The 24,571-nt window shown below is 46.1% G+C and overlaps 1 protein-coding gene across 2 annotated transcripts in view; it reads right to left on the bottom strand.

Annotated features, from left to right (window-relative positions):
* The window catches only part of HDLBP (high density lipoprotein binding protein), a 76,803-nt gene that overhangs the window by 12,619 nt on the left and 39,613 nt on the right, over positions 1-24,571 (bottom strand). For both annotated transcript variants that reach the window (XM_081095580.1, XM_081095579.1), the window contains 16 exons: positions 23,196-23,260; positions 21,772-21,884; positions 19,924-20,081; positions 18,397-18,612; positions 12,186-12,392; positions 11,861-12,076; positions 11,150-11,356; positions 10,910-11,017; positions 9,653-9,757; positions 9,248-9,326; positions 6,752-6,891; positions 4,355-4,459; positions 4,118-4,231; positions 2,954-3,040; positions 2,663-2,794; positions 52-270 (listed from right to left, as the gene is read on the bottom strand). In XM_081095580.1, the coding sequence (XP_080951706.1) occupies positions 52-270; positions 2,663-2,794; positions 2,954-3,040; positions 4,118-4,231; positions 4,355-4,459; positions 6,752-6,891; positions 9,248-9,326; positions 9,653-9,757; positions 10,910-11,017; positions 11,150-11,356; positions 11,861-12,076; positions 12,186-12,392; positions 18,397-18,612; positions 19,924-20,081; positions 21,772-21,847 (2,169 nt within the window). In that variant the 5' untranslated portion in view covers positions 21,848-21,884; positions 23,196-23,260. The remainder of the gene's footprint in view (positions 1-51; positions 271-2,662; positions 2,795-2,953; positions 3,041-4,117; positions 4,232-4,354; positions 4,460-6,751; positions 6,892-9,247; positions 9,327-9,652; positions 9,758-10,909; positions 11,018-11,149; positions 11,357-11,860; positions 12,077-12,185; positions 12,393-18,396; positions 18,613-19,923; positions 20,082-21,771; positions 21,885-23,195; positions 23,261-24,571) is intronic.

A 24,571-nucleotide genomic window follows, 5' to 3' on the forward strand; every position in this document is an offset into this window, starting at 1 on the left:
GGACACTTCCAGCAAGTAGCACACAGTGACTCCTCCCGGGGTGGCACTCACCTTCTCCTCTGCCAGGTGCAGAAGCTGTTTCTTGGCCTTCTCTACATCCGAGGAAGGGCCCCTGATGACAACTGTGTCGCTTCCCGAGCCTTCCACAGGGAAGTGAATGTGGACCCCGCCGCACTCCTCCATGATGGAGCGGATCAGGCGACCCTTCGTGCCAATGAGGGAGTTGTGCAGCTTGGCAGGGATGGAGACCTCCACCTCGGCTATGTTGGCCTGAAATCACACACGGCACAAGAGAACCATATTTTTGTGTGGCAAGAAGGGCAAGAGCAAGAGTCAGCCATAATCGATGTGGTGAGTATTCAATAGACCTGGTGCAGAAGGAGCCCAAAGCGTGCATGTGTGCGTGTGTATGTCACACAGTGCAGAAGAGAAGCTGCGATGTCAGATCATAAACAGCGCTGCTCCCTCAGGCCCTCTCTGGTTCGAGCAGTAAAGACAAGTTTGAGATGCTTATGGATCAACCTTTCCCATTAAACTCTATATATAAGCAAGGACTCTGCCTCCCACCAAGATGAAACAACAAAGACTGCATTTATCTGCCACATGAAACAATGGTGTTCAAGACCCTGGAGACAAAAGCAAATGAGGTGATCCCTATGACTGTGCCCTGGTTGAGCCCCTGCACTGAGGACACAAAGCTGACAGCCCAGGAAGATCAAGGTGCTAGGAGCTGGTGGGTCAGAGCCCAAGAAGAGAGAATGTGGAGAGAGACTCCCATATTGACACATGTAGGGAGACTGCCTGGGCCAGGGAAAGAACCAGCAGAAGAACGAGAGAACACGGGGATGACAGCTTAGTCAGTGTCCACAAGTATAGGACCCTGGGCACAGTACTAGAAGGGTCTCACCTCAAGAGGGAACAACTGGGCCTACACCACCACCCTGACCCCACCTAACAAGTCCAAAAAGGAGCAAACTGTTTCAAAGTAACTTAACAAAGCATAAAGGTATTTACAGAAACCACAAAAGTATCCAGCATCCACCAAAGTAAACTTCATAATGTCTGGCATAATAAGAAAAATACTGGATATGCAAAGACACAGGGGAAAATCCCACAACCAGGATAAAACAATAGAAAACAACCCAGGAATGACACTAAAACAGGTATTTTCACTATAGAGCATAGAGTCAAGAAGCCAAAGGAAATGACTAAACGTGTCAGGTATAAAACCAAAAAAATTCAAATTGAACTTCTACAGGTAAAAACAGTATCTGAAATGAAAAATATACTAGATGGGGTCACAGGCAGAATAGACACTGCAGAAAACTAATGAATTGAAAGAAACTCATGAAGAAAAACTTAACAACCCCCCCCCCACCCCCGACCCAAATAAACAGAGAGCCAGTGAATGGTAGGATGTCATGCTGCCTAACACGCAGTAAGTAGACTCCCTGAAGGGGAGGACAGAAAAAACTATTAAATAATGCCCTTAATTTTTCCAAATTTGATGAAAACTCTAACCTCAAATATCCAAGGAGTTCAATGAACTCCAAGCAAAGAAACATGAAGAAAACTACAAAGCTGGTGATACAATAAAAAAAATAGCCATAGGAAGGACTAGTCTGTGCAGATGAGTGAAGCCAAGGATAATGTTGTATGTCTACTATATCTCAATTAAGAAATGAAGTACTACTCTAGCTGGTTTGGCTCAGTGGATAGTGTCAGCCTGCGGACTAAAGGGTCCCAGGTTCAATTCCGGCCAAGGGCACATGCCTGGGCTGTGGGCTAGACCTCCCCCCCAGTAAGGGGCATGCAAGAGGCAGCCAATCAATGATTCTCTCTCATTATTGATATTTCTATCTATCTCCCTCCCTTCCTCTCTGAAATCAACAAAAAATATATATTTTAAAAAAATGAAGTACTGATATACATAACATGGATGAATCTCAAAATAATTATGCAAAGTGAAAGCAACTAGACTCAAGAATAGATACTATGACTCTTAGACAATTACATGAAAATTCAAGCTCATCTACTTTAACAAAGCGGACTGGGGGTTCGACAGACAGTGGGGAAGCTGGGAAAGTGATGCTGAACAGAGGTGCTAACTGGTTTGGCTCAATGGATAGAGCATTGACCTGCAAAATGAAGGGTCCCAGGTTTAATTCTGGTCAAGGTCACATGCCTGGGTTACGGGTTCCATCCCAAGTGGGGGGCGTGCAGGAAGCGACCAATCAGTGATTCTCTCTCATCACTGATATTTGTATCTCTCTCCCCCTCTCCCTCCCTCACTGAAATTAATAAAAATATATTTAAAAAAGGGGGGGGCACAAGGCTTATTTTGGGGGTGATGGGTAAGTGCATTATCCTGACTGTGGAGGGGATTTCATGGATATATACATATGGCAAATGTATCCAACTGCACACTTTAAATGTGTTCAGTTTCTTACATGTTCATTTTTCAAAAACTGGGAAAAATACAACACCTTGAGGACATGAAAATTTCCCAGCACCCAAGTCAAATGCTACTGCTGCTTAGGACTATCTGTAAGCACTGCCAGAGATCACCACCCAGACCAAAGCTCCTCTATGAGGGGCTCTGGCCCTCCTGTCCCTGCCTGTCCCCAGGCCAGAGCCTGTCCTACAGCCAGCTCCACATTACCAGGTCTTTCTGGATGGACAGGATGCGGCTCCGGGCAGCCTCGCAGTTGGCCCGCTTGCCTGTGATGATGATGGTCTCCGAGTTGCTATTTTCTGCTGGAAGGTCGATCTTGGTATTGCTTTCTTCACGAATCTACGAAAAAGACGCAGTGAGAAGCAACTACCATTGAGACACCCAGAGCCCAGAGCTAGGAAGTAAGGCCCCTCCTTCAAATTTAAAGCTAGAATGGCACAGGACCATGGAGGGCAAGGTGAGAAGAGCCACGATTCCGGGGACAAGCCGGCCAGTCACCTTTTTAATGTTTGCGCCTCCTTTCCCAATGATGTTCTTGTGAAACTGCTTGAAGATCGGAACAGAGATCGAATAACTATTTTCCACCTTAAAAACAAGAGATTGCCAAATTAGCTGTCAAGCTAGAGCATCCCTAAACGACAGAATGCTAGGGAAGACTTTGTCCTGCGTCTCTCTTACTTTCTGACCTTCAGAAGTCGTCACGAGGATGGGCGAGATAACTACTCAGCAACTAACTCACCTGGCCTGTCACAGTTGACATGTGCAGGGCCCCCTTTTATAAAAAGTGGACTGCCACAGACCCTACAACCTGTCAGATGTGTGTTCCACAATCCAGAAGCAATCAAGTCTACCCAGGTGCCCTCAATTGGGCCTCTAGGGCAGTGATGGCGAACCTGACACGCGAACTCATTTTTTTGGTTGATTTTTCTTTATTAAATGGCATTTAAATATATAAAATAAATATCAAAAATATAAGTCTTTGTTTTACTATGGTTGCAAATGTCAAAAAATTTCTATATGTGACACGGCACCAGAGTTAAGTTAGGGTTTTTCAAAATGCTGACATGCCGAGCTCAAAAAGTTCGCCATCACTGCTCTAGGGTAAAAGGGAGTGGGTGCCACTACAGGAGGAGAGCAAGCTGGGGATGGACAAAAAGAGGATTAAGCTCAGAACACCCAGCTCTACTGGGCAGCAGGACAAGCCCAGTGCTAAGGAGCCCAGGCAGCTCCTCTCCCAGGGGGTCACAAGCTAAGTGCATGCCCGCAAGTGACTGTAGAGAGCACAGGGACGCCTGCAGCCTCTCCAACAACCGTCTCCTCCCTTTCTAGGTCTGAGGAAAGAACACTCCATAAATGACACTACTTGTACAAGTCTCTCTCCTCACTGGATGGGACAGTTTCCTAGGTGTCTGAAGACCCATGAAGGAAACAAGGTCACTTGGTATGGGACATAGAGGAGCTCCCCACTTTAATTCCATGGAACACTCAAGCTGTGACAATTTCTGCCAGTGTAATTTCAGGTGTTGAAACGTAGCATCATGACTTTGTTCCAAGTACCTGAGACGGCAGACTCACCTAATGCCCAAGTGTGCTGATGGCACACATCCCCTACCCTCCCCCGCCCCCACCATCACACAATAAAGGATGGAAAGCATCTCCTACCAAATCAGCAACCATCTTCTGCATGTATTTTGTACACTTTTCCACTTCATTCTTGGGCCCTCTAAGTTGGACAATATCACTTTTCTGTGCTGGGTCTGGAAAGTTGATGATAACCTAGAATAAATCACGAGGAGACCAAGTTTGATTATTGGTGAGAACGCTAAAAAACTGAATACTCCCAAGTGCCAATCAGACCGCTGCCGGAGGGTTATCAAAATAAGGCTGCTGGGTAACTACCTCTGGGAATTTGTCCCGAATTTCACGAATCCGTTCACCCTTCTGCCCAATGATTGTGCGATGAAATCTCTGCTCAATGATTAGATCCTTGGTACGCTCGTTTTCCTGAAAATACATGGACAAGAAATAAATGCACTTATTACAAGCAAGGTGAACAACCTCCCTCACAGCAGGGAGGTAGTGTCAGCCACACTGGCCAGTAGACAGCACCCACTAGCTACCTGCCCTCTCTACCTGCCACACTGTGTGCTGCCCTGGGTGCACACTGTTCTCCTGAACAAAGTGTAACGAGAGAACTGAGTGCAGACCCCTCCAACCAAAAGTGCTACCGCGGGAGCCATATTTACCAGAGTCATTCACTCAGTGCTGTGTTTTAACAAGAACTGAGGCCTGACACTGCACAGCAGGGAACGATCCCTCCTCACCACCAGGAGGCTGGGATGACTGCCCATGTGCATTAAGAATCACTCAACATGGGGCACTGAACCTATATGGTCCACACTATCCTCCAGAGCAGCAGTTGCCAACCAGTTGACGACTGCTGCTCCTGAGGGCCTGTTACGTCAGAAGATATATAAGCAGGGGTGGAAAGCAGGGAAAAACACTACCTATCTGGGAGATTCTGGAGCATTGGGGTGACAGAGAAACGAGTGTTCAGCACTCTAGTAACTAGACGCCAGAGCAAGGGACCATGGATGGTCAGGATAAGAGCTGGCTGATGTAGGGGAGAACCTAGGACACTCCCAGGCTGAGGAGTAAGTTCAGGGACAGCCAAAGAGTGGCAGAAGGCGATGCCATGCCCTGGACTACAGCTGAGGCCACGAAGTTACTACATAAAGCTGGCCTCCAATTTGGGGCCCTTCGCATGGGTAGTGAAAAGATCTACAAGCATGTCAAACTTGCGGCCCTCGGGCCACATGCAGCCCACAACCAATATTTTTGTGACCCAGCCAATATGGTATGGAAGAAACGTTTTAATAAAAATTTCATAACTTAATTCTTACAATATCCTGTTATACATTATATATATATATATATATATATATATATATATGTAAAAGCCTAAGCAACTGTTGACCAATCACTATGATGTGCACTGACCACCAGGGGGCAGACGCTCTGACGGGTAGGTTAGCTTGCTGCTGGGGTCCGGCTGATAGGGACTGGGTGAGACGTGGCTGGACATGCCCTGGAGCCCTCCTGCAGTCACTCCCTGGCCCAAATCGTGCACTGGTGGGGTCCTACGCACTCTCACAATCCAGGACCTCTTGGGGGATGTCATGGAGCAGGTTTCGGCTGGATCACCGCAGGCCAGGCTGAAGGACCCCACCAGTGCACAAATCCGTGCACCAGGTTTCTAGTTATTATTAACGAACTATGTTTGCTAATTATTGATTACTCTAATTGTGTTGCATTCATTCCTCTTACGCTGGGCAGGTGCACCATTTCTTTCCACTAATACCAGCAGCAAATATTTTAGCAGCCAACTGCCATGTCATTAGTCTTGTACTGACTTGTTTGGTGTGTGCAACAGGAAATATTTTGCTTTCGGAGAACAAGAAAAATAGGTTTATTTGCATTATGCTTATTAATTTGTGCAGTTATTCAGTGTCTGGTGAGTTAATGTCCAAGGAAAACTATTAATTTTTATTAAAACGTTCTATTATTTTACGTTAACGATTACTCATTTATTTCAGCCCTTTGTATTCAGCATGTCTCTATCGAAATAAACCTACGTTTCTATGAAAATTTAAGCTTTTTTTTTTTTGCAGCCCACATAAACTTAAACCTTGTTATTTGGCCCATGTTAGCCCTTGAGTTTGACATGCTTGATCTATAAGAATGCCAGGGTAAAGGAAGCTGACCCTGGGACTTGCTCCTACCCTGACGAGGTAGAAGTCCTACATTGCCTTGGGCTTTCCTGAGAGTCTGTACATGTTCATGCTAAGCTCTGAGCACTCATACAATACTGGACTCATCTGTAGTCAAAGGCACCCCAGTGAGTCACGTGCAGCCTAGGTTGAGACTCACTATTGTGTGGTTATGTGTATTTGACTCAGTCGGGTGCTGGTAGCAGGCTGAGGACAGCACAGTACTTTAATCTGACATAGCGAACAAGGCTCACTGTGTCCCCTTTCTGTTTGCAGCATACCAGTGACTCTCAATCTTAGACACACACGAGTCATCTGTCTGCCTTTGAAAATCCAGAAAAGTCTCTCACAATCCCTGGAGTTGGTACTGACGTGTCATGGAAGCCAGGGTTTGACCAAGGCTGAGTTCTCCACTGCAGATCTTCAGAGCCCCCCCTGGCATAGCAGTAGTCCAACGGGACACTTAGCAATTCCATTCTCTGGGACATGCCAACAATGCTCCCACAGGACCCGCCACAGGGCTCACCATGCGGGAGGCAAGCTCCAGCAGCTCCCGCTTGGCCTGCTGCACACCCTGCGGGTCCCCCTCGATGCGGATCAGGTTGCTCTTCTCGCTGTCGGGAGGGATGCGTACAGACACCTTGTACTGATCTTTGATTCTGTTGACTTAAGAACAAAAGGAAACATTTTGGACTCAGACTGTACTACAGTCCACCAATGATTAACATGGTTAAAGCCCCAAATAACCTAACCAGTCACCCCAAAGCAGAAAGGATGATGAGGTCCCCCAGAGCAAGACTGCCTCTATTCTAGCAGGAGCTGGGCACAATCTCCACAGGACTGACCACATGGAGCATCAACCTGTCCATGCTGAACAACTGCTCAGAGCCTGAGACTCAGCTGATCTGGAGTGTGTCCAAGGCTTAGAATACAGCAGGTCCTCACATAATGTCATTTTGTTCAATATGCTTTCATTATGTTGATGAGAAAAAAGTTGACTCCCAGTGGACTGTGTGGAGTTTCCTCTGAGGACTCTAGGTTCCTTCCACATCACAAGGATGTGCACGTGAGAGAACTGCCCTGTCTGCACTGTCCCCATCTTTGTGAGTGTGCAGATAACGTCATACCAGTGACTCTCAATCTTAGACACACACAAGAGTCATCTGTCTGCCTTTGAAAATCCAGAAAAGTTCCTCAGAATCCCTGGAGTTGGAAGGGCACCTGTCCAGGGTGGGTCCCACCTTGTACCCTGAGCTGCCAGGAGAGGCTCCAGCCACACATGACCCTAAATTGGAATGAGTGGTGAAGAAAGAATTATTTTGTTTCATTCATTTTTCTCAAATGTATGTGTAGCTCACATTTCATGTTTAATATTTTAAGAGTTTTGGATTTTCATTTAAAATTTGGTGATGTTTTTGTGACAAATGTCATAGGAGCCCGGCCAGTATGGCTCAGTGGTTGAATGTTGACCCATGAACCAAGAGGTCACAGTTCAATTCCTGGTCATGCCACATGCCCTGGTTTTGGGCTCGATCCCCAGTGGGGGTTGTGAGGAGGCAGCCGATTGATGATTCTCACTGTTGATATGTCTATCTCTTTCCCCTTCTGAAAATAAATAAATAATATTTAAAAAATAAATAAAAATTGAAAACCAGAAGCCCTTACATTAACTGAAAATAAGAGCACCCCCATCAACTACCTCAGAACCCCTTGGCGGCCATGCTGTTGCCTAACACTCCATTGTCAGCTCAGGTGCAAACTGAGCTCTTCACTGTCTTTGCAGAACAGGTGGAGTTGAAAACCCTCCTCCAGCACCTTGTGCCCACTGTTAGAGATCTGGCCCCACACCCTGGAGAAGCCTTATCACCAGAAACAGGGTCAGCATTTGGTCCACTGTGTAATGAGGGAAGCCAAACTCCTTAAAGGGTCACAGGGAGGGTTCCAAGCACAGAGATAGCCATGAGCCCATGTGCTAGGACATGGGCCGGAAGTGGCACTGTTCCAAGGTGGAACCATGCAGGACAACAGACAAGCACACAGAAGCTGGTGGCAGGTTTTAGATTATGAAAGAAAACACGGGTTAGGAAATGAACAAGAAGAAACAGAACAGACACAATTCTCTGAATCACACTGAGTGGTTTCACACATCCTAGGGAGCAGAAACCAGAGATTACTATTAGCATTGCATTTCCTTACATTCTTAAGGAAACACTAACCAAAATAAACAAAGAGAACAAAAGCAAGTTTATGGTGTGTGCAGGTGAGCAATGACCGGAGCTGCTCTGAGTGGGTGCTATTGTTTAAAATGCTCCCATAACACAAAACTGGCACCAAATAAAGCAGGTGACAAGTTTACATGTACTCTGGAAAAAAAAAGGGACCGCACAGGGCAAAATCCAAAGAGGGCGCACTCACAGAGACATCATGCTTAGTGAGGTGAAGTTCTTGCAACTTACGGAAGGACCCACGACCAGATTAAGTGTTAGCCCTCACCTCCCACTGAAGGTGAAACACAGGACTGTCTCCAGAACTAGTAAGCACTGTGATGTGCATGATGGCCATGCAATAAAACTGAGCAAAGGAGGAGATTTTAAAACACATCCTGGGATTCAAGCAGAACTCATCTAACACATTTCCAATGCTGCCCCACCTTGTGCTACCTACCTGACACAGGTAATCCAACACGGAACCTGGGCTCACATATTACTGTTTGTCCAACAGAATCCCTCCCTGAGTTGTCTGACTTGGGCATGAGTCTAGAAACGTCTGACTCCTTGGTGAGCTCCAGGTCAGGGGTTAGAGGTGAGGAGGACAACACTGGTGGACTTCACCCAGCAGCTCTGGCTGAAACATGCAGGATGACACCCTGGGGAGTCCCTCTGCCATGGCCCTAGTGGGTGACTCAGGGAACTGACCCAGTTGATCACATTCATCTCTAGGCCAAACAACTGGGTGAGGGCTCCCAGTCAAATAGCTGGTGGCTTTTCTCCCAGCCTGCCCCCATGGTGTCCACTTCACTCACTGTTGGCTCCGCTCTTCCCGATGAGGTGTCTGTGAAACTTGTGGTCAATGCTGATCTCCACATAGTCCATGCGGTGAATCTGCAAGGACACAGAGCGCATCCATGAGACATGCCAGCTGGGCAGCCAGAACCACAGGAGAGAGCCAGCAGCTGCCGCCTTTTCTGACCCCTCAGCCATCAAGACTATTGCAAGCTCATCCCTCTGGCCCCCATGAAAGGCCCTTCCTCAAAATAATGTCTTCTCTCTCCATGGCTCTGGCCAGCTTCTAACTCTCAGAATGCACCACTCTCTGACTGGGCCAGCCTCATGTCTCTATGCCCACCCATGAAGCCTGACTGCCACACGACACAATGACAGCCCATCCCCAGTTCAAAGCACTTGGAACACTCACAGGGGCATCTTACCAAGTCTTTCACCATGGCTTCGATCTGTTCCTGGGCCACATTTACATCCTCCGTGGGGCCTTCCAGGGTGATCTTGTCCTCGCCTTCTGTAAACTCGATGTGAACCTACCGTACCAAAATAAAGGGACAGTGAACACGAGATGGCACAGTGGCAGCGACTGATTCCAAACTGCTTCACGAGAATGCAAATCCACCAACACCATGAAAAAGTGCAAAGGGGGCCTGAGGACAACCATTATTTTGTTATTTAATATAGTCTAATCATCTTTCCTTTACCAAAACAGGAACTGTGAAATCCTACACACTGTGCTTGTCACCAATACCTCAAAGCATGAAATACCTTAGCACACCTTCCTATATCACTCGCACTGTAGGACCCCTACTCCCATCTGACGGCATAAAGAATGAGACAGCTAACAGGGACGGAATTTTAACCCCAGTACAGCTGCGAGGGTGGTCACCAGACCAGCTACTTATAACACACCAGATGAGGAGGTGACTTCATAGGGGACTAGCCTCACCAAGTTATCATATTAAGTGTGACCAGGACTTTGATCTTAGAAATAAAGTGGCTACAGGGCAAATAGGACACGACACCCACACATAACAGGCCTCCAACACGATGGCGTGTCCTCTGGTGTTTCCTGGGGAAAACTGAGGCCTCCAGGCCAGAGGCACAGAGGACAACGCCACGAGCTCTACACTTCACAGTCTGTAGACAAATTCTGCTCTTCAGAATGTGCAGACATAACATTAGGAAGTTATTATGCCATAGTAACTAGAAGTGAGGTATTTCTTAAGATATTCATCAAACCTAGCATTCTCTCTGGTTAAAAAGACATCTTAAAAAAGAGGTATTTATGCCGAAACCGGTTTGGCTCAGTGGATAGAGCGTCGGCCTGCGGACTGAAAGGTCCCAGGTTCGATTCCGGTCAAGGGCATGTACCTGGGTTGCAGGCACATCCCCAGTGGGAGATGTGCAGGAGGCAGCTGATCGATGTTTCTCTCTCATCGATGTTTCTAACTCTCTATCCCTCTCCCTTCCTCTCTGTAAAAAATCAATAAAATATATTTAAAAAAAAAAAAAAAAAAAAGAGGTATTTAAAAAAACTTATTCTAATTAAAAAAAAAAAAAAGTGCCACCATCTTCAAAGGCACCCCAGGGGATAAACAGCAACACCAAAACAAAAGTCAGTCAGCAACAGGACAACAGAATGCAAGGCCAACCCAGTGCAGCAGGTCAACATGTTCCCTCACCTTTGGCATCTGCTGAGTGATCTTGGCCAAGTTCTGCCCCTTCTTGCCAATGATGAAACGGTGAAGCCAAGAAGGAGCAGAGACGGAGGAGACTGTAAAACTGTTGGCCTAGGAAAACAAGCAAACAAACCAACGTCCAGGCTACGTAAGCACGCACCAGGTTGCTCAGCTGGACTTAGCGATAGACGAGCACCCTGACCCAACACAGCCCGGGCCCTGGATTCCCTGGGAGGCAGTTACCTTGGCATAGACCTCAGTCAGTGCCTGACCTAGCTTTTCAGGCTCCCCTCGAAGTATCACAGTCTCAGAGATGCTGTCGGACGGTGGGATCTCCACAGAAACTCCAGTTCTTTCGAGAATCTCCTGCAAGGAATTGCCCTTGGGCCCAATGACATACTTGTGCTGGGATTTCTTCACTTCCACTGCGATGGTTGTGGTCTTCTTTTTCTAAGTAAGAGTACCATAAAGATGTCAGAGGGAAGGGCACAGGAGAGGCAGGCGAAGACAGAATATTGTCACCAAAAGGGCAGGGATCAGGACACGGGGCCTAGACTACAGCTGCTGAGCCCTGGAAGGGGAAACAATGACCAGCCAATCCCAGAAACCCCACTCATCATGGGTTGGGTTTTCTCCTTAGAAGAATCACCTGATAATTTGTCAAGCCCAAACCGATTACTACAACTTGGAAAAGCAGGGGTCAGTTTGGAAGAGCAGTAATACCAAATCCTCTCCTTAAATTAAGGAACAAGTTTCAGACCTCAAAGTCACCAAATGGAGCTAACAGCTTACTCAAAGACGTGGCCACTTGTGAGCAGTGCATCTAGCCCAGGGTGGGAGAGTGAGAGAGGCGGGAGGCGGAGTGAGGTTGGCAGATAGAAGGGAAAGCCTTCAGCACGAACTCAGTTCACTCTCCATTCCTGCCCATGGGGATTTCCCTTCTCCCACCACTACCTTTTCTTCATAAATCTTCTTGATCCGAGCCACAGCCTGAGCCAGCTGCTCCTTCTCCCCAGTGAAGACGATTTCTGTCCGGTTGACACTGGGTGGGGGGATGTTGATGCGCGTCCCTGTTTCTTGCATGATCTCACTGACGAGTCGATTATAAGGCCCAGCGATGAAGGGATGGAATGCCTTTTCCACTTCTAGCCTCTCTACAGCACGTTTATCCTGGAAATGAAAGGACACAGCTGAGCACAGGTCTGGGCACAACCTGGACAGACAGGGCCTGTTGGGGTCAAGGCTGCTCTATGAATACTAGGTCCACAGTTGGCCTTACCTGCTCGGCAGAGATGAGCAGGACTTCGTGGCGAGCTTTCTCGATGCCCTCTTTGGTGCCAGTGATTCTGATCTGGTTACTTGCATCATCTGGGCGTGGGATTTGAATTTTGGTTGCCGTTTTTAGCTCCAAGTCTTGTAGTTTCTCTCCATTTTTACCAATAACAAAGCGATGATGTTCTTTGGGAATGGCAACAGTTGCTGAGGCCTACAATAGGTAGAGAAACAAAGAAAATAAAAGTACTTGTAGGTTATGAAAAAGCATGTTTTTCCATACTATTCTCTCTGGTTAGAATACAAGTCTCATCTGATTTTGCCTAGCCAACCCCCATTATCCTTTAGAATAGTCTCAGGTTAAACATCACCTTCTTGGGAATGCTTTCCCAGACCTCCTGACTAGGGTAAGTTCAAGTGTGGTATGACCTGGGTCACACTTTCAGCTATCACAATTATTTAGAGATAATTCTTTATTCAACATCTTCTCGGCCCAACTACAAGCCACCACTAAGACAGGGATATTCAAGTTCATCTGTCTTGTTTTCCATGTTGGTGACTCCTAACACCATACTGGGACATCATAGGAGGCAGAGACGTACTGACAGACCAGATTCATTTCTGTTTCTGGAGTACTGGGCTACCTTTTTCAGACATAAACCCTATGTCTATTAATAAACTTTTCTACCTGTCTCTTTTACAAGCAAATAAAACAGACAACTCATCTGAGTAAAGAAAATGGAAACAATCTAAACCCTTCATCTCGTAAGTCAAACTGTCAGAAATCAACCAACTTCCTGAGGTCACGGAGAAACCTGGGAGGAAGATGGCCGTTTCTAGTCTTTCTAACTCTGTACAGAGAACAGCCAGCAACTTAAAAAGAAGCAAACCATTAAGGTTCCCACCACTGTCCCAGCAAAGTCACAGATCATCCAGCTTCTCTTCTCCCCCAAGGCATACAGTTTCACACAGAATATTCAACATTTACAACAGAAACCGTTAAATTGTATCACAGAGGCAATAGAAAAGGTCCTCACTTCACAACTAGCATAGAAACTAAGACCACTGGCTTCTACATTGTGATCAAATGAGGTTTAGTTCAAAAATGATTCAATATTAGGAAATCCATTTATATAATTCAGCATATTGTTAGATCTATGAAGAGAAATAATCAAGTGATCATGTCCACAAAATTTAAATCCATCCATGATAAAAATTTACAAGAAAATAGAAATCAATGGATATTCAGTTGACCCCCTTGAACACAGGTGTAAACTGCACAGATCAACTTATATGTGGATTTTTACTATATTTTTTAACATGACAAAATACATTTACCTCAGCCCCAAAGCTCTACTTAATGGGAAAGTGCTTGTTTAGGCCATGCACTGCCCGCACCATGACTTTACTTCCACTGGAGCAGGTCCCCACACAAGAGGGGCACAAGGCTGCACAGGAAGAGCACCTGCCCACACAGCCTCGAACCCTGGGAAACTGCTGCTTTATTACATTTTTCTTACTGTCTATAACAGGAAGGCAAAATTAGAATACAGAAGTCAACAGCCTTTGTTTTTTATAACAACTGATTTTTATTTTTTAATTGAATTTAGAGAGAGGAAGGGTGAAAGAGGAAGGGAGAGAGGGAGATATCGATCAATTGCCTCCCACATGGACCCCGACTGAGGATCAAACCCCCAACCCACATATGTGCCCTGACCAGGAACTGAACCTGCTACCTTTTGGTGTACAGGAGGACACTCCAACCAACTGAGCCACACCGACCAGGGCCAGAAGCCAACAGCTTTATCTTAACTAAAAACAACCGGGTTAGAAAACGTATGAAAAAGACCACCCTTTCCAATAGGCAAAAGAAAGGAAAAAGACAATAAAGTAGTTGGACTATAAGCCAGTAAAAGAGGTGGAATGTAGGCATTAGCAGTCAGAAAACATCCCTTAGGAGGTCTAATGCAACTGTGAGCAAAAGGCTGATTATAAAGTTTGCATGTAAACAAAAAAGAATACAACAGACAGGAAAACCCAAAAAAGAACAGTACGGGAGAGATGGGAAACACTGTACTGTATACACATGAAAGTATAAAACCATCAATACTAAATCAGGAGAACACTAGCACACAGAGATCCCAAAAGGTCAGAAGTGAAAACCCAGGAACATATCCAAGTTAATATGAACATGTAGAACTTGATATAAACAGCCACTCAAAATCAGTGGGGGGAAATTCCTTTAGGCCATGCACTGCCAGCACCACGGTACTGATTTAAAAAAAATATTGATGATGGGAAAGCCATATGGGAAAGAGTGAAACTGGATGTGTAGCCCACACCATTCACAATAAATTCCACACAGAACAGGAACTGGAATATAAGAACATCCTTAAATGCACTAGAGGAATACAATAAACATTCTTAAAATACCTATGTGAAAAAAACTTTCCTAACAGTGACTCAAAATAACAAACTGTTCAATGAATTTCACTACACATTAATAAACTTTCACAAAGCAGAACACAAGATCAAACACAAATGGCAAACTGGGAAATATTATTTGTAACATATGACTGAGAAGGGTTTTTAGGAGCCCTAATACACTGAGCAAGATGCACAACTTTAACTTGATAGAAAAGGGCAAAAGAACAGACAGTGCACAGAGAAAAGCAAAAGGCCTTTGGATGTGGAAAGATGCTTAATCTTGTTCACCAGAACAATGCAAATAAGTTTACTCAGTCCTAACCAGTTTGGCTCAGTGGATAGAGCAGCGGCCGGAGGACTGAAGGGTCCTGGTTCGATTTTGGTCAAAGGCACGTACTTCAGTTAAAGGCTCGATCCTTGGCCCTGGTGGGGACATATGCAGGAGGCAACCAATTGATATGTCTCTCACATCAATGTTTCTCTTTGTCTCTACCCATCCCTTTCTCTCTCTCTAAAAATCAATGGAAAATATCCTTGGGTGAAGACTGCCAACAACAAAAAAGTTCACTCCGCTGCCTTTCAGCCTGAAATATTCAAATACTGGCTGGGCCTGGCTTGGCTATAGGGAAGGAATGGAGTGGAAGGGTACAGCCTGGAGGAAGGGGACCTAGCTGTTATGGCAAAATCACACCTGCTGCTACTGCTGACCCATCACCGTCTTGGAAACCAACCCTGAGATATACTAGGTAAAATAGGAAATGGCATGTGCACAAGGTTTTCCTGTGACATGATTCATAACAACAGAAATTGGGAAGCTACTCAAATGCCCATCAATGGGAATGCCCGAATAATTCCCTGGGCACCACATCCCTTGGTTGTATGAAGAAGCGAGGAAGATCGCTATGTGCTAATATGCAGACACCTCCAAAAAATATGCAGGAAAAACAGGATGTAGGACAGAGTCTATGGCCAGCTACCTTTTGCTCCTATTCTCCAACCCAAATAGGAAGGATACACCAAAGACTAAGAATGTCACCCAGGCCTGGCGGGTGTGGCTCAATGGTTGAGCACTGACCTGTGAACCAGGAGGTCACTGGTTCAATTCCTGGTCTAGGCACATACCTGGGTTGTGGGCTTGATTCCCAGTAGGGGGCGTGCAGGAGGCAGCTGATTAAAGATTGTCTCTCATCATTGATGTTTCTACCTCTCTCCCCCTTCTCTGAAATAATAAAAAATAAAAATAAAAGCCACCAAGCAGGTAGGGTGGGAGAAGGACGAAGAGTCTGGCTCTGCATGTACCTACCTGATCACACAGCTTTGACTGTGCAATCATCAAATGTTTAAGTTACTTTTTAAAAAATGTAACAAAATTTTTAAAAAAATTTTAGAGAGAGGGAGGGAGAGGGAGGAGGAGAAAAGAGAGAGAGAGAGACATGGATCAGCTGCCTCCCACACACAACCTGACTGGTCATTGAACCCACAACCTGGGTATGTGCCCTGACCTGGTGACCTTTCAGTGCATGGGATGCTGCTCAACCAACTGAACCACACCGGCCAGGGCTAAGTAACTTTTAAACATGGAAAGCAAATAACAGAAAATGAACCCAACTACTTAATCAGGATGATAGCCTAACATAAACAGAGAGAAAAATGACTCCAAGTGATTACAAAATCCACAACCCTTCACCTTAATTAGAAGGCTCAGTAACTCAAGAAACTTCCCACTACAAACGTCAAGAATTCTTGGACAAACAGCCGACTTTGGGTCTGTGGAAAGACATGGTTAAGGTCAGTCCACACGTCTTTGTTAGAAATCAGGAAGTGAACGAAGGTGGATGGTCCTGGCAGAAAACTGCAAGAAGCCAACAGGGAGGAGTCCAACCACTGGCCGAAGATGAGGCAACTTCAGCCTAAAGAACAACTAATAAACACATCAAAAGTCCTGCCCTGGTCTGTATGACTCGGTTGAGTGTGTCCTCCTGTGCACCAAAAAAGTTGCAGGTTTGATTCTAGGTCAGGGCACATGCCTGGGTTGTGGGCTCAAACCCCAGCAGGGGGTATGCAGGTGGGAGCGTATCGATGTTTCCCTTTCACATTGATGTTTCTTTCTCTTTCCCTTCCTCCCTCTCTAAAATCAATAAAAAAATTCTTTTAAAAATTCTAATGACACTTAAAAAGAATTAATGATCACCAGTGAAGATGTGAGAGGGCCAATTCAGTCTAAAAATTAGGGGGAAGGAAGAGGACCTGCCTTTCCCACTCCAACAGCAGAGAAGCTCTTCACAGAGTACCTGCAGATGTGGGGTGGAGGTGGATGGGGATGGGATGAGAAAGCCATCTCCCTGATGGAGCCAGGTAGCCACCAGCAATGCGTGAGGCAAGGACAACACAGATGGATCAGGAACTTTATAATGGATGAATTTGGCTGAAGACACCTCAGTCTACGGATCAATCTTGGACTCAACACCAAGTACACAGCACCACCCACAAGTTTTCTTGCCAAAAAAACAAGTTGAATGTGAAAATAACCAAGCCCCAAGACCTAACCACGAGTGTACAGAAAATAATGATGGATAGCGGAGCAAACCAGGCACCCACTTGTTCCTCCGCCCCCTCACCCCCAAAACCCAAGGGCATTAAGAAAAGGAGGGAGACGCACTGCTGAAGAATGAAAGGACTCAAGGCCTGACAAGCACACAGCAGGCTGTGAGTGGACAGTTACTTGAACACAATGATGAGGGAAGTCCATATATGCAGACTCAGTGGAATATGGATATGTTAAGAAATTACTATTAATAAGTGAGTTAAAAGCAAAGTGGTTATATAAAAAACACACAAAAGATTGAGGGACACCACACTGTATTACTTAATTGGGGGGAGGGCAGGAGGTAATGAAATGGGCCAGGGACAAATGCTTTTCAGTGTCCCCTCTCCCACCCAGTATTCAATTGAAAATATTCAAATATTCACCAATTAGCAAGTAACAGCAAAAGTCAGAGGGTACTACTCACCAGCCACAACGGGAAGCAATTTACACACAACATTTCCTACTTCCTGCACTTAATGATTTAACTCCCTGAATCTAGTGGGGTTAGGGACTGTCCCAGGCTCCATGTGGCCAAGTCAGTGCTCATCCTTCTGCTAACAAGCTAAGCCCCTGGCCTCTGTCCCATGGCCCCTCCTGCATCAGACTCCCATCTTCTCACCACGTGTTCTAGAATGGTCTCCCCTGTGAGCTCATGGCTCAGCAGCAGGTGGGAAGGCCTCTAGTTCTAAATAAACCTACAAAGGCTCTACCTGTCATGAGACTGACAATTCTCCACGCAGAGTCTTGGTCTTTGAGAGACGCCCCTCGGGGAGAAATGAATTGCAGGTTATTTATTACAATGGTTTCCAAATAAGTCCTCATTCTGGTATTAGACTGTTCAGAACTATGAAACTGGTTTAAAATAAACTTCGAACTTGTAACCTCTCAAGTCTGGGCCTGAAAATGTGTACTTACAATGTTACTTGCTGATCCTGTGCCTTTTTTGCACTTGGAACTGCCCATCTACACCACGCCCCTGCTACGCCATCAGCTTCTTGTAAATGTCTCAAACTCTGGGAAACCCTTGAACTTTCAGTTCATTTACCCCAGTTCTATTACTGAATTAGTGGCGTTGCACTAAAAATGCCAGGAGGCTCCAAATGTTGTTGTCCCACCTCTGAACTATCAACCTGCTCTAGTGGTGGGAGAGCCTGAAGAAGTTCAAGTGTGCCCACTCGGGAGGACCAGGACAGGGGACACTCACCTGGGTCTGCAGCCTAGCAACAATATCCTTCCGGGCTTTCATGACGGCGTCCAGCTTCCCAGAGACCATAATGGAGAGGCCCTGGTCTTTGGCGAGAGAGAGCTCCAGGTGAGCTCCTGTCCTCTGCATGATCTCAAGGCAGATTTTTGCTTGTTCACCTTCTCCAAACTGGTTCATGTCCTTGTATTTTCTCTCCTCCAGGGGTACATGGAACACCTGCTCAGAAAAGGACCAATGGGGAAGTTGAGACAGCAAGAAGAGAAGCAAGGATATTTAAATGTCTAGGCACGGAATATTGTAGTCTGTCCACTAAGTGCCACTCCTCTACCCACTGAGGGAAGGCCCAGAGAGCAGTGAAGAGATAAGCAGGTGCCGAGGGTAATGAGGCCGACCTTCTAGTGAAGAAGCAACCACCCCCAACACAGTGAGTGCAGTGAAGGAAACAGACGGAGTTGAGAGGCTGGGTAGGGCAGAGGTAAGGGAGGTTCGGAGGATGTCCAGGAAGGACCTTCCTGAAGAGTCAAGACACAGCCGGCTCTGCTGGGAGGTAAGGACGAGTGGAAGAGAGAGGGCAAAGGCTTAACAAAGTCAGGTGTGAGAACAGTCTGAGCAGCAAAAAGGAAGGGGCCAGACCCCTCAAGCCACCTTGCATTGAGATGGTGTCAGCAGAAGGAGACATCTGACTGCCAACTCGGGTCCCCCAGCTGCTCTGTGGAGATGGGACTGAACATGACACACTAAGCTGCGCGTTAAAAAGATTGGGAGAGCCCTAGCTGGTTTGGCTCAGTGCATAGAGCGTCGGCCTGCGGACTGAAGGGTCCCGGGTTCGATTCTGGTCAAAGGGCATGTATCTCGGTTACAGGTTCCTTCCCAGCCTGGGCCCTGGTTGGGGCTCATGCAGGAGGCAACCAATTGATGTCTCTCACATAGATATTTCTGTCTTTTCCTCTCTCCTCCACTCTCTCTTAAAAAAAAAAGAAAAAATATCCTTGGGTGAGGATTAAAATAAATAAAAAAGAATAATGACTAACTACAAAAAAAAAAAGAAAAAGATTGGGAGACGCCTATTGAAAGAAGATGATCAGATGCAGCTGGTTATGAGTCTGGATTTGGAGAGGTGCCCTCTCAGCACAGAGGTGGACAGGTGGCAATTACCAACTGTGACCCCACATGAGTTCACAGACAGAAGGTAGAAGAGATGACTGCTTCAAGACAACAGGACACAAAGTAGACAAGATAGACAGGTCTTATTGGAGGTACTGATGGGGAAGGGTGAAAGGCAGGGGCAGTTTCAGGAGTTGGGAGAAGAGATGGAATTGCAGTAGGCTGAAGAACAGAAGGAGACCCATTCCTTCTGGGTGCTGGGGACATAGGTTAGCATGAGGGCAGTGTACTCCATGGAGCAGCCCTGGGGTGGGGATGGGCTAAACCTGAAGGCCTATTCCCTCTGCACCTCCCCAAGCACTCTAATCAGATACTCCTTCTTCCTCCTGGGAAGGGCAGGTAAAGAAAGAGTGGCATTCCTACCTGAGTGATGACAGAAGCCTTGATGGGCCGGATCTTGTTACCCCAGGCGCCTGCAGGTTCCTGGGCGCTTTCCAAGCAAGCTGCTTTCTCAGGGAGTGGGGGGAAGGCATCCTTGTAGGTTGGAGGGTCACTCTCTTCTTCTGAATTTAAAGTGGCAACTGGACCAGCCAACACAGAGTAAGAGGAAGCACATTGTTTTCAGTATCAGAAGAAAAAACACTTGGGAGGTTTTAACGTCAAAAAGAGAACACTAATTGCTCAAGTGACAGTGACCTGTCTCATTCAGTGATGGGAAAGGGCCCCAGGAGGTCGCCAGGTCCAACATGTGAACTGTAGAGGCCAAGTTGATGTGAACCTGATGGCAAGACCCCTGCCCTGGCAGCTTCCCTGTGAAGGATCAGCTCAGACACCGGGCACCCCACCCTTCCCGTGATGAGGTGAGCCCCTTGAAGGCAGGCCTTGCCCTCACAGTCTTCTAATCCTGTATTTTTTTTCTTTTAAATCATAATTAGGGCAATGCCTGGCACAGAGCTGGCCCTCAAATTTGCAGAATAAAGTAACGCTGCTGCCAGGCATGGCCTGTCATGTACAACGTTGACAAGAACTCCGGCAGGGACTCCTCACCCTTCTCAGAGAGCAGCAAGCCCTGGAAATCAGGGCCCCTCATCATTACCCACTTCCATCCTCCATCCTCACCATTCACACTCCTGTCCCAATGGCCACAGCTCCATGAAAGCGGGAGTGTGATTATTTGGAATAAGCCTATATGCAAAGCCAAGCACTGCGTCTGGCAATAGGAGGGCCTGATAAAACTCGCTGTGGATGGGTGTGTGCACAGAGCAGTGAGATAACCTTTGGGTTCACACAGGCCTATATCCAACTGTGGGTTCACCACTTCTGTCCATGTGGCTAAGCTATACCCAAACACCAATAAAGACACAGTGCTTGGGTTCTGTCACTACCTTGCATCTGTCACTCATCTAGAAAGGGATATGATGTGTACTCCATAGGGCTGCTGGGTCATTTAGAAAGACCTAGCACTACAGGCACTCAGAATCAAAGCGAGGAAGTGTCCAGGTCTCCACAACCCAGAGAGGATCACTTGAAAGGTGGCACAAGTGACTGACAAAATGAATTTTTAATTTTAATTACTTTAACTTAAGAACCAATATCCCATTCATATATAGAAAACTTAAGAATGTTTGGAACAACTTGGAATAGAATAGCCTACTCTTTCAAATGAAAATTTTATAAAATCAAATACAGATGAAGGGTTTTAGATAAACATTTGGTGTGCAAATCAAGCTGTCCTGATGTTGTAAATGGAGACCAGATTCTGAAGAAAATAACGTCAAGTATCATTTTTTCTTTCTACATTAAGAGATATTGAAATGACAATGTTTTAGACATATTCCTCCAGATGAGTGTTCTTGGTCATGGCCAGCTGCTTTAAGGAACTGAGAAGCCAGGGAGGGTCCAGCCTTCACCCCACTGGTGGCTCCTGACAGCCCAGATTTAGTTGAACACAACTGGGGTGCTCCACAGCCCAGATTTAGTTCAACACAACTGGGAACAGAAATTTTGAAAAAAGAATCATATTAATTAACAATGGTCAAATTCATCGGCTTTCCAGAAAGTTGTCCACATTTTAAATCTCATTGAGTCCAGATTCACCTATTACTCCTGGCTAGTTCCTCCCTGCACAGAAGGGTAGTGCAAAACCAAGTGCACAAGACAGGTGGGCCCTGGCCCTACCCCACAACTAGTGTCAAATGCACTTCTACAGATTTCAAAAGGGCTTGGAGGGAACGCTGTCTGAAAAGTTAAGAGTGTGTACAAAGCTGTCACCTTTGATCTGTTGCGGAACCAGCCCACTTCGGTGTTCAGCAAAGCTCTCTTGGGTCAAAACTGCAACCGAGCTCATGGTTGATGGGGTGCCCACACACAGTCCTGGTGAGGCACTGGAGTGGGGAATGAGGAGAGAGAAGAAAGTCAGGCACAGACAGCTCTCCATGTCCACGAGACTGTAAAGCTTTCAACCAAGAATTAATTCTCTTTTACTAACAAACTGTACCTTACTTTCCTCACTTACAACCTCTAATATCAGTAAGGTGATACCCAAACTCTCACCAAGTGAAGAAAAGAAAAATGCAAATAAAGGAGGGTCCTTGGACAACTGTCCCTTCAAAAGTTGCCCTGTAGTTGAGCAGATGGAGGGTCTGGCTGAGAAGGATCAACACCAGAATGCCAGGGCTCGCAGATACAGTCTGCACTCCAACTACTAGGGCCAACTAGAACCCACCAGGCTGTGACCCAGCAACACAGATCAACATCTGGAAGGTTCTCCGAACAGCGGTCTCAGTTATTCTATCTCTCTGTTCACCAAGTTACCTCCTGATGCTTATAATACAATGTACCACATGACAGTTGCTACCAAAAAGCCAATCAAGCAGCAGAGGCAAGGCTCTCATCCAGGGCTCAGTCACCTGAACAGCACTGCAATGCTAAGGGGGCTGGCTGGGGGGCAGGAAGAGCAGCCTTACAACACTCTGTGGCAACAATGTAGTAGCAAAAGGCAGCATGGACTGCCCAGATGGGCTAAGTGCCTCTAACATATGCCCATTGGTTATTCTCCAACATCCTATCGCCCAGGTGTGGGAGGGGACTTGCAGCAGGTAGAACCTGGTACAAGGGCACCTCAATTAGGGCAGGAACTGGAACCCACTCCCAAGCCACAGTACTCAGTGGGATTCCATGGGACTCTAGCTCTAAAAGCCACGGCTCCTTTATTTGGAAAACAGGGCTTATAAGACACCGAGGCCAGGGGTGTTAGCTTCTTCCCCCAACTCTAGGTGAGCCCCATGCTAATATAATGAGGAAGAACCCCCCTCTTCACACAATTATGTACCAAGTGTCTTATACCACCTTGGCAAAAAAAGTATAAGAAGGCCAAGTAATTTAATTAGAAGAGTGAGTTTTTACATAACTTTAATAATTTAGACCTCTCCCCAAGTTCAAGAAAATTAAGCTCAGCATTAAAGAGAAGCAATATGCAAACTCAGATAATCCTGAGCAAACATAATTCACATTTAAGAAAAAAGATTAAAATGGATGGATGCCAGATGATACATCTGAAGGGCACACGTGCACACACTGCTCAGGCAGGACCTGATTCTTTCTCAAGAACCACTAGAAACTTAAGGATGAAATGTACTGGAAGGAAGTACACACACAGCCCAAGGACAGGAAGCATTCAGACAGGACAAACTTACCAGCAAAACGGTCAGTAGCCAGAAAGTCCGTCCTGAGGCCACCTCTGTCAGCCTGCCAGCTTTTGCTGGTATGGAACAGGAAGGAAGAGGGAACAGGAGAAAACCAGAGAAAAGTTACTTATCTGCACTGTACAAACCAGACCTTTACCTCCCAACCAAAGAAAGTCAAAATAGTATTTAAACTTTCCCAATATTTAGGCATTTTTCTTGGGGGGAAAAAAGGAAGCTCTGCTCTTAGACCATTAGCTCCAAACAAAACATACTGCAGTAAAACCTGAACCATCTTTTAGAGCAGTGATCGCCAACCTTTAGGACCTCACAGACGACCAGTTGGCGACCGCTGTATTAGAGGACAAGTTTTCCAGGGACCTTGAGGGAGTGATCCCATAGAGCCAAAACTTTTTTTAAGTGTAACCATTTTGAAGTAAAATCCTCACAAAATTGATGGTTTGTTCTCCTGCATGGTTATGTACCTTTTCCCTATACTCCTCCTAATCTGAATACTGAGCCAGATGAAAAAAAGGTTCTGATATTATGCTATGACATAGAATGTGGACCTTGGGGCCCCCTAAGCTTTTAAGGGTAACTGAGAGTTACTGCCTTTAGAAGTCCTTTGCTCCCTTCTAATCCATGAGGTTTTAGAAACCAGGCCAGGAAACAGCAGGGTTGGAAGGAACTTTGCAAGGCCATCTGGGGAGAGTCAAGAACTACTCTATGAATTAAGAGGGTATGGGTCACCCTGCCTTGGGGGACTTTGGGATAGTGAGGCTGCCAGGTCAGTTACTGCCACTTTAGGCAAAATACCATATGCTGGACAAGGTACGATAAGCTAGCTAGACTAAATAACAAAGGTCAGGCACGGGTCATTAGTGGGAGAATCAACAACAGTAACCTAATTGAAGAATAATGCCCCCATTAATATGCACCGCTCAGGAGCTCGGAAGACAGCTCATGGCAATCTGAGATGCAGCAGACTAGATTTAAAAGGGTCTCATCGTCCCAAATGGGAAACAGACCAGTGGCACGTCAAGATTTTAGAAATCCCTAAATGCAGGGCTTGGGCAACCACATGGGGAAAGTTCTATGACCCATAGGCCAGAGCCTCTGTGGGGCCCCAGTCCCACCCTACACACAGATGCATCCTGAGACCAAGGAAGAAAGTGGAGACAAACTGACTAAGACTATTTACTTAGGAATTTGTCTCCAACTAATTCTAATCTGCAAGTTTTAAAGATTACGGTGAGGAATAAAGAAAGCCTTTCCATTAAGTCATAGTATCAGAGCAGCACATCCACCCAGGTCTGACAGTTAGGAAGGGCAAGCACTCTGTGGGATTCCCAGTGTACATGTAGCCAGTCCAGAAGATGGAGGTGTTA

The sequence above is a fragment of the Myotis nattereri genome, assembly GCF_964212035.1.
Source record: "Myotis nattereri genome assembly, chromosome: 7".
NCBI classification, from domain to species: Eukaryota; Metazoa; Chordata; class Mammalia; order Chiroptera; family Vespertilionidae; genus Myotis; species Myotis nattereri.